General features: G+C 39.5%; 1 protein-coding gene across 20 annotated transcripts in view; it reads left to right on the top strand.

Moving 5' to 3' along the window:
* The window catches only part of LOC121945071 (calcium/calmodulin-dependent protein kinase type II subunit beta), a 99,567-nt gene that overhangs the window by 19,852 nt on the left and 64,980 nt on the right, over positions 1-14,735 (top strand). For all 20 annotated transcript variants that reach the window (XM_042489084.1, XM_042489098.1, XM_042489082.1 and 17 more), the window contains exons 3-5: positions 6,058-6,117; positions 7,344-7,398; positions 8,531-8,596. In XM_042489084.1, the coding sequence (XP_042345018.1) occupies positions 6,058-6,117; positions 7,344-7,398; positions 8,531-8,596 (181 nt within the window). The remainder of the gene's footprint in view (positions 1-6,057; positions 6,118-7,343; positions 7,399-8,530; positions 8,597-14,735) is intronic.

Raw genomic sequence — 14,735 nt, 5'->3', positions numbered from 1 at the left:
CTTGAATGTGCTGTCATCTGTCATTCTGTCAAACCAACTGGCATCTGTCAGTGAGCTGTCAAATGTTTGTGCTCTCTCGACTTTGTTTATATTCGTGCGACACACCGTGACGCATGTGATGCATCATCTGCTGCACAGAGGATTGTGGGTCAGAATAGCCAGAAAAGCATGCTGGCTTGCATATACTGCAAAATGTAGCCGGGTGTAGCAGTACATCCTGGTATTTTTGGCATACTGCATACCGATTTCAAATAGATTCAAATACAGGAGGTGTAATTTCAGGGTACTCCAGTCTGTTTTGCTAGTGGCATATTATGTTATGAAAGCAAAGTGTGTATAAAATTATGCAGGTTTTATTATGTACAAGCTTTTTTGTTGTAGAAAACGTTTCTCCCAAGTGTCGGGAATCTGAAAGTGAAAAAAAATAAACATTGTAATTATTGTAGTTAGAAAAAATTGGCACACTTTTCCAAAAAAAAGTCCCATCATGTTTTGCAGTTGTTTTGTGTATCCCATTATCTGTGCCATTCTGCAAAGCAGCACCTATCTATGATGATGCTGCAGAGGGCCACATCACACTCCTGACACTTCAGAGAGGGCCCTGATTCTCCTGCCTGCTCTGCCTGCAGTCAACACAGAGTTTACATCCATATGAGGCCCTGCTGCTTGTTACACTGTCTCCTGATTTACCCTTGTCTCATTATTATTATTATTATTATTATTGTTATCATTATTATTATTATTATTATTATTATTATTATTATTATTATTATTTATTATTATTATTATTATTATTATTATTATTATTATTGTTATTATTATTATTATATTATTATTATTTTAGGGGCTACCACTGTTTATTCTAATGCAGCAGGTGTTGCCAATAACACAGATCGATAGATACAGCAGGATTCGGCCAATCACAGTGCAGTTTGCTTTAGATGACGTGTACATACGTAAGCGGATANTACTATTATTGTTATTATTATTATTTTAGGGGCTACCACTGTTTATTCTAATGCAGCAGGTGTTGCCAATAACACAGATCGATAGATACAGCAGGATTCGGCCAATCACAGTGCAGTTTGCTTTAGATGACGTGTACATACGTAAGCGTATACAAACCGTCGACTCGTCTTCCGATTGGTGGACAAGACCGAAACAAACCTCTGACCTCTCCAAAGGAATTATGGGAAACCAATATGGCGTTTAGCATGGATGCTAATGTACGTTTATCATCGAAATATGGATAAAATATGGACGGAAGACACCCAATATCGGATCTGTGTTATGGATTTATTGAAAAAGGTCCCGTAAAAACACCCCAATTCCCAGAGTGGATAGAGGAGCTTCTAACAGAGCTACGGTGCGGCGGAGGCGTCACTCTGAGCGGCAGAGCCGGCAGCTTTCACCGGCGACAAAAGTAAGACGATCCGACAAGCAAAATTATTAAGACTTTTCTAAATAATAAGCCTTTAGAGGGTTAAGAATAGGCTGTATTTAATAAATATAATCTATAATCGATGTTTAGGATTTTTGAATCGATTCTGAATCGTTAAAAACGAGAATGGTGATTCTTATGTGAATCGATTTTTTCTCCTACCACTACTAAATATTGTTTTAGTGTGAGTAACGCGGGGTTTAATACCTACATACCAGGCCAAAGATGGTGCCTGCTCATTCAGGTGGACTTGGTGCCTGTGCCAACGAAGTTTTCTAGCTTCCGGGTTTACTTTCTTGGTATGCGGCTGAATATGTGCAGAAGTTTTTCCTCCAGCTGCCAGTTTCTGTTCGGATCAGTAATTTCATATCGCGATAACGATGTGGATTTTAAAATCGCTTTTCTGGGCTCGGAAGAAAGTTTCACAAATATGAATCATCCAATGCTTAAAAATTAAAAAAGAAAAAGATTCATAATTGCCCTTGTTTGAAGTTTAAAGTGTGCTGTCAACAGATTTACAGGCTTTTATAATAGTGGTCTATGGGGAAAATTGCTTTTTTTTTTAGGTCACAGAGATTTTTTTGCTCCAAAACCGCAAGAAACCATTGAGAAAAATTGGCTGCAAGACTGAGCAGCTCCTGGGGGCCTAATTCCAGCCGGCGTGCTTTCTGGCTGTTCTGACCAACAATCCTCATTGAAGACGTCTCTCTGAGTGAGCCGCAAACAGATGACAGTTTGTTGGCAGCTGATTGACGGTGCAGTGAAGTGACTGATGACCAGTCTAATGGTTAATAATGGGAATATTACATAATGCATTTGTTGGCATTTTTTAATATTTATGCAGTTTCACCTTAGGGGTTAAACATTGTAAAGTAACAACAGCAAAGCTCTCTAGGCTGACTGCTGTCTCTGTCGAGCTTGGCAAATGGCGTTTCGTTTTGTCTCCATAGTAACAGATACGTGCAAGAGGGTCAATGTTCAGGGTGAAATGTTATGAAGAAGTCCTGATTGTGTGCATGCACTCTTTGTGAGAGCAGCTGCAGTACCTCCTGAAAGTAAAAAGAGTAAGCGTGCGATTCTTAACGCCCCCTGCTTATTAACAAAGAGGATGATGTCCTTTTTAAATTGATTTTTAATTAATAAAATACATTTAATTCTTTTTACCATCACATCTATCCATATAGTTTCCAGTGCAGGCGTCAGTCATGCCGTCCTACAAATATGTGTAGATGACAAATGCCCAGTTAGACCATCTGCTAGACAAAGCTAAGATGAACCGTTGCGTTCACTCAGAGCCAATTTTGTTCCTGCAGAGTAAACGTCAGCAGATGCCAGAGACAGAATGAAATGCGATGCCTGTGCTCATGGCATGTTTTCTGCCGTTTGACATTGTAGTATGATGGATAACATGTCTGGGAGCGTTCAACACAAGCATGTGACATTTGGTCATTTTTAAGATGTGGCATTAAGCCAGTCAGGGTGGATTCAGCTGGAGGGAGAGCGCGGCAGCGCAGTGAGGAAACTGTAAAGGTGTCATCCTTTAGTAGCAACCATGTCCTTACTTGGGTAAAAAATTCCTGATACGTCTTTCCCAATGATTAACAAATAAATCGTTCAATTAATTTCTGAACATACTGGTAAGCTGTGACGAGATCTTCATTTTTAAAGTTTAATCACATTAACAGTTTCTGAAATGCAGCTTGTGAAACAGGAACAAACAAACAAACAAAAAACATTCAGTGTGTCCATAGCTGCCTCCAAAAACCAAAATGAAAAATTGAAGAATGAATCAAAAGTGTGAGAAAAAAACAAAATAACAACAAGCAATGTTGTATTCTTTAAACAGAAAGAGAGCAACCAGGCTTTATGCATACTAATCGCCCTTGCATTTTTTTCCTCCTTCATCCTCCTCCTCTGCTCCCCCTTTGACGCTCCCCCACTCCTTTCTCCGCCTCGCTCCTCTCGTCTTCTAAGACTATAATCACTGGGCTTACACTTCACTGTCACTCCTCAACGCCAGCGTGAATGTGTGCGCTCGTGTTTTGCCAGTTTATCTGTGAGCTGCATGTACTGTTCATGTGTAGATTGTGTGTATATGTGCGTGTTTTTAAGCCCATGCAACTTGCTTGGGGGGGGGGACACATGCATTTCCATGTTTATGCTAACTGCTGTGCTCTGCATGCCTGCACACACAAGGTGGTCCACCCCCTTGTGTGTGTGTGTGTGTGTGTGTGTGTGTGTGTGTGTGTAAGATTGCTGCCTGCTTGATAACAATGGAATCATGGTTCACTAGCATCATTAAGCTGTTATATAAGCGCATGCACACACACGTAAATAATCTACACACATACTTGGTCTTCTTCGCAGACAATAACTTAGTAGACCTGTATTCTGACGCACAGGGAATGATATTATAATTATGTTATTCATACCCTGATGTATTTGTTCTGTTGGAAAAAGGAAAAAAAGTTTCTCACCAGTGTGAAAATGCAGTGTGGGAATATGGAAAATCTGCATGCAGATTTACAGCTATGCACACTGAGTTTGGTCAGATAAATAATACATGAATAAATATCTTATTTTGAGAGGAGAAAGTGGCGATGTCCTTCTTGAGAATGAAAAGAGGAAGATTGTGGGTCTACCCAATATTTGAAGTGCACGGAGCATGGCGAGTTTCATTGACTGATTTGTTAGCAATATTAGCGACATTACCATCATATCCCAGCTGCTGGGCGATCTGCACATATTGTCCTTTTTTTGGTTGGTGAAGTTGTCATCACAGCATCATACAGTTTGGGTGTTGAGAAACCAAATCAATGAGACGTTCACCCATTTTGGCAGTCTGGAGGCATGACATCAGTTAGAGCAAAGGGTTTCATCGGTAAAACGTCTGTATTTTGGCAGGCGGAAAACTGATGAAAAGGAGGTCCATTTGATTTTTTTCCCAACACAAATGTACTGCAGAGCCCACAAAATCCTTTTTCTTATTTTTTTTTTCTTATCTTATTTTTTTGTGTGAATTTTACAAAAAAGGCTACAATAGAGCAAAATCTAACAAAAGAAAATTAAGTTATCAGTCATGTTTTTTTGTGGGCTGAAAATGTTAAATTACCTGCTTTAAGTTTTAGGGACGCATAATATTGGGGTTTTTTGCCGATATCCGATATGCCAATGTATACCAACGGTTTTGTTCGTCAACCAACGTGTATATCGATATATCCACTTTTTTCCATTACCTAATTTTCGTGATCATCAACTCTTTTCTGTAGTGCAAATAAAATCATATTATGCATTCTGTTATTGTGACTGCCCACCAGCAGATGGAGACATGAAATAATAATAATAATAATAATAATAATAATAATTAATAAACTTTATTTGTATAGGACCTTTCATGCAAGAAATGCAGCCCAATGTGCTTTACAAGAAAGACATTAAATGCACCAATGTTTCACATCAAAACACATAAAAGACAAAAAGATTTCATAAAACCTGCATATAAAAATACTAGTTAAAGTAAGATGAAATAAGGATAAAAAATTAGTGCCCAGAATGCATAACATAACATTGACATAACTGACATTATTAATTAAAAAAAAAATAAAAATAGAGAATACAAAATGCAAAAAAAATAGAATGCTTTTCACTGTATATAATTTTTAGGGCTGGACCCGAATATTCAGCTATTCGTTCATTGGATAGGATAGGATTTGGGTTTTAATTCAGACACACAATATTCTATTTTTATTTGTTTATTTATCTATTTATTTTTTGAGGACGGATGTTGTTTCAGTGTTTGTGATCTTGCTGTTGCCTTCAGTGTGTCTGTTTGACTTCAAGGATGCACACAGTTTCTTGCATTCAGACACTAAATGCAAACATAACTTTTGTTTGTTTACAAGTTCGCTCTGTAGGGAGCCTTCAAGTTAATGCGATGGCAACTCAGGACTTTTTTGAATGAATTTCTTCATTCTGTCATCACCAGTTGTTTGGTTTGAGTGGATTTTACAAAATATTCTCATCCCAGCACATATCGGTGTCTAAAGTTAAAGTAATTAAGCCTATTAATTGTTATATGTTGATGTAACAGCATCCACTTTTATTGAAATGTTTGTTTTTAGCTGTATATTGAAATGGCACAACAATGGCATGACTATAGAAAGAAAAACACTGAAGATGATATCATATTATACATCCATTGCCCCAATATTAACATCCTACCTTCGCTGTGATAGATAGATACATTGATTTTTTTAATCTCGTTGTTAATGTTTCCATCCATCTATGGAGATACTCTTCAAAATCTCAAGAAAACCTGCAGAATAACTCATCTTATTTCCGCTATGTCAGATTTATGCCTATTTATAATGTGCATATTGTAGTTTATTTGTCACTGTGCTTCGTAACTCAGACACAACCGAGTGTGATTTTATCAGACTTTGAGATTAAATGTCTCCACAGTATTTTGACATTTTCACATTTAACCCGATTGTCCCTGCAGGGCTGCTACAATATCAGGTCATACTGAGAAAGTGTATTTGCAGTCAGATTTTAAGAATAACTCCTCATTATCTCTCTCTCTCGTTCTTGTTCTCTGTCTCTCTGTCGCCCTTCAGATCACCAGAAGCTGGAAAGAGAGGCTCGGATCTGTCGCCTGTTGAAACACCCCAACATCGGTAAAGACATTTGTGTTCCTCTTACTGCCAACATCTGTCCGATTTAAAGAATCAAAATGAAACTCGTCTACTACCACTTACTTCAGAGTGAAAACGTTTGTTTTTTTATTGTTGTTTTGATTTAGCAAAACATCCATTTATTACTTTTTCTTATTAAGTATATCACATTACTGCCACTTTAAAGTGAGATCAATTTCTTTGTATTAACTAGAATTATTCCCAATTAGCAGAATAAAATATACTAATACACAAGTGTAACCTGATATCCGTATATATGTGTGTGTCGAGTAGACCCCTTCATTAGCAGAACCCCCCACTATTTTGTAAATATGTATAATGTAAGACTCAACTATTATGGCTCCCTGTGGTACGTAATACATAATATATACTGCATAAACATACTGAGAATTGTGTAAAAAACTCAAGTTTTACACAAACTTCCTGCAGTTATTACATCATCTTCATTTTTGTGTTGCATGTGTTTGTTTTTTTACCTGCTCCTTTTCCGTTTTTGTTCTGTGAAGCACTTTGGGCTGCATGATTGTATAAAAGGTGCTATATAAACAATGTTTGATTTAATCTGAAATTTAGAGAGCACACACAGAATACTTATAAAGGTAGGAGTCGACCTATATTGTTTTTCTGGGGGCAGATACTGATTTTAGTAGTTAATGAGACCGATAACAGATATTTCGACCGAAAAATAAAAAATCCTTCTGTCATTACTTAGAATTTGGAGTATAAAAAACTCCAACACAAATCTTTGTTTAAATATCTTTAGCAAATGTTGAACAAAAAATGAAATGTTGATCAAATTAACAGCAAGTTCCCCACAACTTAAAAAAAAAAAGTCTAGTGAAAATTTAAATGAAAAATTAACAAACAAAAAGAGCTCCCTTAAGGTTTTACAAACTAGAAGTTCCTCCCATGCTGACACTTTTTTTTAAACTTGTTAATTATTTAATTTTATTCAGCAATAACTAAAATAAATTGCAGATACAGATAATCTTCAAAATTCCAAATATGGGCCCGTAATCAGCCAGGCCGATAATCTGTTGATCCCCATAAAAAAGGCAAAAAAGCACAGAGCCAGCCCCACACACCCACAGCTGTCAGCTACCACACACACATCGAGATCTGTGGGAAACACTGAAAAAATAGAAAAAATGATTAATATGCAGAGAAACAGACGTTTATCTGTCAGTCTTTTTTTATCTTTCTTCCAGTTCGTCTTCATGACAGTATATCAGAGGAGGGATTCCACTACCTCCTGTTTGACTTGTAAGTTATCCTCCTCTCCTCTCCTCTCCTCTCCTCTCCTCCCCCCTCACCAACCATCACTGACGGTAAGCGCACGTGTGACAAAAGACATCACACATATCCTGGAAATGAGATCACCGGGGAGAAAGAGAGAGAGAGAAGAAAAGAAGCATGAAGGAGTGAGAGGAGGAGGAGGAGGAGGAGGAGGCTCCTCTCCACTTCTCTCCTCTCCTCTCCTGTCCTCTCCTCTCCTCCTCCTCTCCTCTCCTCTCCACTTCTCTCCTCTCCTCTCCTCTCCTCTCCTCTCCTCTCCTCTCCTCTCCTCTCCTCTCTCTCCTCTCTCTCCTGTCCTCCTCTCTCTCTTCCTCTCTCTCTCCTCCTCTCTTCTCTCCTCTCCTCTCCTCTCCTCTCCTCTCCTCTCCTCTCCCTCTCCTCTCCTCTCCTCTCCTCTCTCTCTCTCCTCTCCTGTCCTCTCTTCTCTCTCCTCTCCTCTCCTCTCTCTCTCTCTTCTCTCCTCTCCTCTCCTCTCCTCTCTCTCTCTCTCTCTCTCTCCTCCTCCTCTCTCCACTTCTCTCCTCTCCTCTCCTGTCCTCTCTCTCCGCTCCTCCTCCTCTCCTCTCCTCCTCTCCACTTCTCTCCTCTCCTCTCCTGTCCTCTCTTCTTCTCTCCTCTCCTCTCTCTCTCTCTCTCTCTCTCCTCCTCTCCTGTCCTCTCCTGTCCTCTCCTCTCCTCTCCTCTTCCTCTCCTCTCCTGTCCTCTCCTGTCCTCTCCTCTCCTCTCCTCTCCTCTCCTCTCCTCTCCTCTCCTTCCTCCTCCACCCTGATTCTCCACCCTTGCCTACATATACAATTACATAACTCTCTTTCTCCTATATCCCCCCCAACCACCACCCACGCCCTCCACATCCATCTCTTGGCACATCTAGTTTCCAAGGTAACAGTGTGGGAAGGGGGAGGATCGGGGGGGAAGGGGGGACGCCGTAGGAATCCTCGCTTTATAGCCTTCATAGACCCCCCACCTCCCACCTCCCCCCTCCCTCCAATACAAGTATCCCACTATGAAAGTCTCTGTATGTGTGTCCGTGTGTGAGTGTCTGTGTGTGTGTGTGTGTGTGTGTGTGTGTGTGTGTGTGTGTGTGTGTGTGTGTGTGTAGGGTGACCGGAGGTGAACTGTTTGAGGACATCGTAGCCAGAGAGTATTACAGCGAGGCCGATGCCAGGTGAGAGCGCAGCCTTCCCTCCTTGTATGTGTGAAAGGGCTCCTCCTTGTCCTTATATGGCCTTTGTCTCCTGTTGTCTTCTCTTGTTTTTTTTTTTTGTTTTTTTTTTCTTTTTATGTATTTTTTCTTTTCTTTTGTGACTCCGCTCTGCTCTCTTTTCTACTCTTCGCTCCTCTTTTTCTTCTTTATCCTGTCCTGTTTTCTGCTCCTCGCGTCCCTTCTCTGCACGTTTTCTTGTTCTTTGCTGACTTTTTTCTGTGTGTTTTCACTGCCCTCTTTTGTTTTATGTTGCTTTTTCTTGTCTCTCTTGCTAGTTGTTTCTCTTTTTTTCTGTTAACTTTCCATTTCACCCCCTTTTCACTCTTTTCTTTTTAATTTTTCACCATTCCTCCTCTGTCCATTGTATTTTCCTCTACCTACCGCACAGACACAGGAGCAACATCAAAGTCCAGGTTCGACCAATATGGGTTTTCAAGGTCGAAGCGGATTTTCTCATAATCTGCTTTTAGGTTTTTCAAATCTGAAAAGTGTGGTGCCTGTTTATTTTGGATTATTCAGTGCCCAGTGTAAGCAAAATCGGCAATGAAAAGGAGTTAAGAGTCTTCAAGTTCCCTTTCAGAGTGCAGCACGGCTTTTTGGGATCTTCATTTTACGTCTAATGTCTTTTAGTCAAAAGGAAGAACTATTTAACACAAGGAAAATTATTTAGATTCAAACATCTTGAAAGTCTCCCTCAACTCAAAAATATGTTTTTCTTACATTTACATCCCCTGAAAAGTCTGACCTTGACTCTGCCGACTTGTATCTGTGCATTGTTTGTCACTGGAGAGGAGTTTCTGCCGACACCGAGCCCCGTCTATTTTCCTGGATAATGCAGCTGCTCAGCAAACACTTCAGAGACAAAAACAGACAGTTCAGAGCTGAAGAGTTGAGAAAGGATGTGCACCGCGTTGCTGTGCATGAAAGTAATAACACCTGTGGGACAGCTGGCATAAAGCAAAGGATCAGATCGGGCTCTGTAGTTAGGGATGGGGATCGAAAGTCGAGTCCTTTGGGTCCTATGATGTAACGTTACATCTTAAGTCGAGTCATGTCATTTAAATCCAATCACTGGTCCGCATACATCGATGAAATGAGGTTGGATAAGGTTTCATTGTGATGTCTTCAAGGCCAGCTTAGTAAAATTACTGTTAGGCGACGGTAAATAAAGCCTCATCATGATGTGTACAAATATAATGTCAAGAAAGAGAAAACTTAGTTTATGGCGCGAAACTTGAATAATACAGTTGTTTGGGTGAGAAACTTGTTTTCCCAGCAATATAAAAGACACTGTCACTTATTTAGCAATAAAAAAAACAGTTCTGTTCATCAACATATCAACACATTAATACACTGTCGTCTCGTCTTTCCACCAAATAATAGAGAAGTGTCGATAGTGGTATCGATGAAGACTCAGATGGTTAAGGAGTCTTGATAATAATGTCAATATCAGTAAAAATTAACAATCCCCATCCCTATCTATCGCTCGATAAAGCTGATCCCGATCAGTTTAAACAATCCATGACTGGCTCAGATATTGATCTTAGATATTTGGGCGTCCCTAGTAAATCTGCCAGTTTGTATAACTACTCTGTGGGAAAACCATATTAGACAAAGTATTTAAGTACTTTAAAACATGAGCTGAGGGGGACTTTCAGTGTGTCATGTGGCAGGAAATATAGACTAAATTAGAAATTGAACAATAACACAGGAAACTCTGAACCCCAGGACAAAACAATTACTTCTAGCAATAAAAACTGCATAGTTTGTCACAAATAAAGCTGTGAATATTTATTTCTTTTTTTAATTTAAGTTTTTATTGGAGTCAAATTAGTACACATCATACAGCACAGCAAACTGACATTTTCTCTCTTTTTTTGTTTTTGTTTTGGACAGTTCAACAGAGATAAATTACAGTAGATTTATTATTATTGTTATTATTATTATATCATTTATTATTAATAAAATTATTCATGCAAGCAAACAACAACAGTAGTTGTTGAGAAGCAACCAAACATAAGGAAAGAAGGGAAGAAAACAAAGTAACAACAAAAAACAAACCAAAAAAAAAACCCCAACAAATATAAAAAACAAAACAAACAAACATCAAAGTTGTGAATATTTTTAATGATATATACAAACTCTTGTTGGTCAAACCTTCTTTTCTGTGATCCGGTGAGCTTGACCGGTGCAGGTGGTCCAGCGTACACCCCTACACTGTTATGTCGCCCCCTTCATTTCCCACCCGTGCCTCCCTTTACTCAAACACAGGAGAGATAAAAACAAGTAAGCAGAACAAAACAAATTTCTCCGCCCACCTGTAGTGTTTGTTTGTGGAGAGTCTCACCTTCTTTCCTTTCATTTCTTAATCTTCATTCAGCCCTATTCTTTACTTCTTTATTCACGCAGCACCACCATCACCACCACCCATGCTGTTTTATATCTCACTCCCACCACTCGTGCTGACTCATCGACACACACAGTTCACTTTTTTAACCAATGGCGGAAGAGGAAATGGAGTAGTGGGGGGGGTGGACAGACAATAGACTGAGAGAAAAGTGAGAGAGATACTTGAAAATGACAGTTGTGGCGTGGGTGTTAATCCATTCAGCAATGTTAAAAGTGAAAGTGAATAGTCTGATGTTGAAATTCGTGCCAGTGTGGCGCGGTAAATGGTTCTCTTTAGCTCTCGTCTCCACTCCAAAGCTGTTTGACTTGTAGCTTGAGAACAGTGAACTCAGGTAATTTGAGCTAAGTGTTATCTGGCTAACTGGATTTGTAACCACTTTAATTTACATTAATTCAAAATGCCCAAGCCTTAAATATCAGCTGTTTTGCATTTGAAGATGGATTGATTTTTTTAGTTTCCTGAACTGGAAAAAAATCACATAAGATCATCTGGCTTTGCCTGGAGATGACAAAATAAACTTAGTTACTTAGTTTCCACTTATTTCCACAAGTGGAAACGTCCGTTTTGATTTTCTTGGGCAGAAAGTGATCCCAGGCCAGGTTTGCAAACATGAGCTGTAGTGCACAGCTGATGTCACCCATTGCTAGATTTCTGGGTAATGAAGTCCTTAAAATTCAATTAGTCTGATTAGTCTGTTGCATTAAGTATTAAGGCAACACCCTTGCTCACCTTATAACTGCATTCACACTTTTTATGCTTCTGCGCCGGCGATAGCCAAGGCCGGAGGCAGTATGTTTACGGGCTGTCTGTCTGTCCGGCGCATTCTTGTGAACGTGATATCTCAACAACGCCAAAAGGGAATTTCTTCAAATTTGACACAAACATTCACTTGGACTCAATGATGAACTGACTAGATCGTGGTGGTCAAAGGTCACAGTGACCTTGCATTTGTCTTAGTCTTGTGAAAATGATATCTCAATAACACCTTGAGGGAATTTAGTCAAATTTGACACAAATATTCACTTGGACTCAATGATGAGCTGATTATGTTTTGGTGTTCAAAGGTCATGGTCACTGTGACCTTGCAGCCGTCTCATTTTTGTGAACACAATATCTGAAGATGGCCTTTAGGGATTTTTTGCATGTCAGTTTGCGTCAGTATAACAACATTAAAAAAAACGTGTTTTCTGTTTTAAAAAGTATAAACAGAGGAAGACAGCAAGTACTCACCTGTCTTTTAAGTTGTTAAATCTTAAGTAAGGTCTTGAGCGCACAGCTGATATTCTTTGTTGTTTGTTTACATGAGTGCACAGCTGATTGGTAGAGTGGTTTGTTTACATGATGTTATAGAGGTGCATATTTAACACATTCAGTGTTGACAGAGAGAACTGTGGCAACAAAAAACAGTGTTTTATGTACTGTGTTATCAAGTAAAGCTGAGGCCAATATATGAGATTATAATGTAATTATACTCATCTGTCATATGTACATTGTAAGCAGTGTAACAGCTATGGCTGTGCTTTAATATTGAACTCTATTTTTCTATTTTCCTGCAACTTGAAGGATCTGCACAGCTGCAACAGATTTTTTTTGCCCTTTAATACCTGCAAACAAACTTTCAACTGTGTCTGGGTTAATCACTCAAACCATGAGTGAAAGTGGTTAAAATTTCTTCTGCAAGTGGCTTTTACAAGGCAGTCATTAATTTTCTAAAAACTGTGCTCAAGGTTCAGGATTTCAGTTTGCTAATTATCTGGGAATTTTGCCTGTTCGTCTCCTGTGTGCAGAGGAGGACAGTTGTTTAGTCAAAACTGCATATTTAGTAGTCTCCAAACACTGCCAGCAAATTTCTCATTGTGCCTGAAGCCAAAAAGCTCCAGTTCTGGCTTTGGTCCAGTCATTTTTGCAAGCTAACAAAGGCGTGCAGACACAGTGGACTGTAAACTGCATCCCTCTCGTGGCTGGTTTTGTTGTCTGTTTGATGAATGTAGAAATGTGTCTGTATCTGGTAATAATGTAATGATTTTAATTATAATGATAGTTACATAGTAGTTTGGGAATTGGTGTAATAATATTTTACTGTGTGTGTGTGTGTGTGTGTGTGTGTGTGTGTGTGTGTGTGTGTGTGTGTGTGTGTGTGTGTGTGCACGTGTTTAAGCTGCCATGTACCAACAGTATTAATAACTGCCCATATAAACCCCCTAGTGATCGCTGTCTTTCCCACCCACCTTGCAACCCTCGCAGTACTTATCCTTTGCTCCTCATGCGCGTACACACACACACACACACACACACACACACACACACACACACACACACACACACACACACACACACTTTTCCTTCCCCTCCCCTCCCGTCTTTGAATGTCAGTCATCCAGGCCAGCCCTTCCCGCCTCCCACCCTCACTCCCTTGGAGACCAGTAAGAATTAGGACTTTAATTAGCTACGATAATTAGTCTAACACGCACACGTTCTCGCACTCACACGGACCCCAAACTGTGCTGCATCACACCTTGTCGCCCCCTGTCACAATCTATCAGAGTTTCTCCTCAGTAGTGTTTGATTGGATGGAGACCGTTATGAGTTGGGAGTAAAATACACCTGAAGCTGAATCAAGGATTTTTTCTTCACTATAGGAACAGACAGACTCAAAAGTAGAGAACCATAAACACAGAACTGTTGATTTAATAAGTTGTTTTTTATGCCTCCGTGGTGGAGATGGCAGAGGCCAGAGGCACAAACGCTCGAGTGGACTCAAGAATGAGCTGATTCGATTTTGGTGGTCAAAAGTCAAAGATGAAGGTCACTCTGACCTTGTCAGTCTCGTTCTTGTGAACATGATATGTGCACACCTTGAAGAAATTTCCTCAAATTTGGCATGAATGGCCACGAGGACTCAAGGTTGTACTTATTAGATTTTGGTGGTCAAAGGTCAAAGTCATGCTGACCTTGCCTTCGTCTTATTCTTGTGAAAGTTATATTTCAAGAACACCAAGGGGGGATTTCTTTAAATTTAGCACAAATGGCATTCACATGGACTCAGTGATGAGCTGATTAGAATTTGGTGATCAAAGGTCAAGGTCACTGTAACCTTGAATCTGTGTCACGCCATAATTTGTGTTTTTTGTGAATGCAATATCTGAAGATAGTCTATAAGGAATTTTCACAAATTTGGCACAAATTTCACTTGGACTCAAGAATGAACTGATTAGTAACTGGTGGTCAAAGGTCAAAGGTCAAGGTCACGGTGACCTCATACATGTTTTTAGCCATATCTCAAGAACAATCTTGAAACTGTGCTGATTTTATAGATCTTCTGTGTGTGAAGCATCCATGTCCAATGCAGAGTGACTGGTGTGTGGAGGCACGGACCTGTCTCCCCCCGTTTATTGGTCTGGTGTTGCGCAGTGCATTCTGGTAGTTGTAGTTGTCTTTAACAATATATCCTTTTTCTCTAGTTTCTCTGGTCATGGAGCACAAATTTTAAAAGCATTTGCGTCTCTCGACTACATACATCCTAGTTTTATTATAAGGCCATTCTTCTCCAGCAGTGACATACTTCTTTAAGCTTCTAAGTGTTAACATGAATAGTTTATGCTTTACTTTCTATGGTAAATAATTTTATCTTGTTGTTTGTACATATATTTTTATCCTTGCGTTTATTTTTTGTTGTACAGCACTGAAAAC

Source organism: Plectropomus leopardus, chromosome 6 (genome assembly GCF_008729295.1).
Source record: "Plectropomus leopardus isolate mb chromosome 6, YSFRI_Pleo_2.0, whole genome shotgun sequence".
NCBI classification, from domain to species: domain Eukaryota; kingdom Metazoa; phylum Chordata; class Actinopteri; order Perciformes; family Serranidae; genus Plectropomus; species Plectropomus leopardus.
Note: the sequence above shows the minus strand (reverse complement) of the source record. Positions and strands in the feature narration are given on the sequence as shown.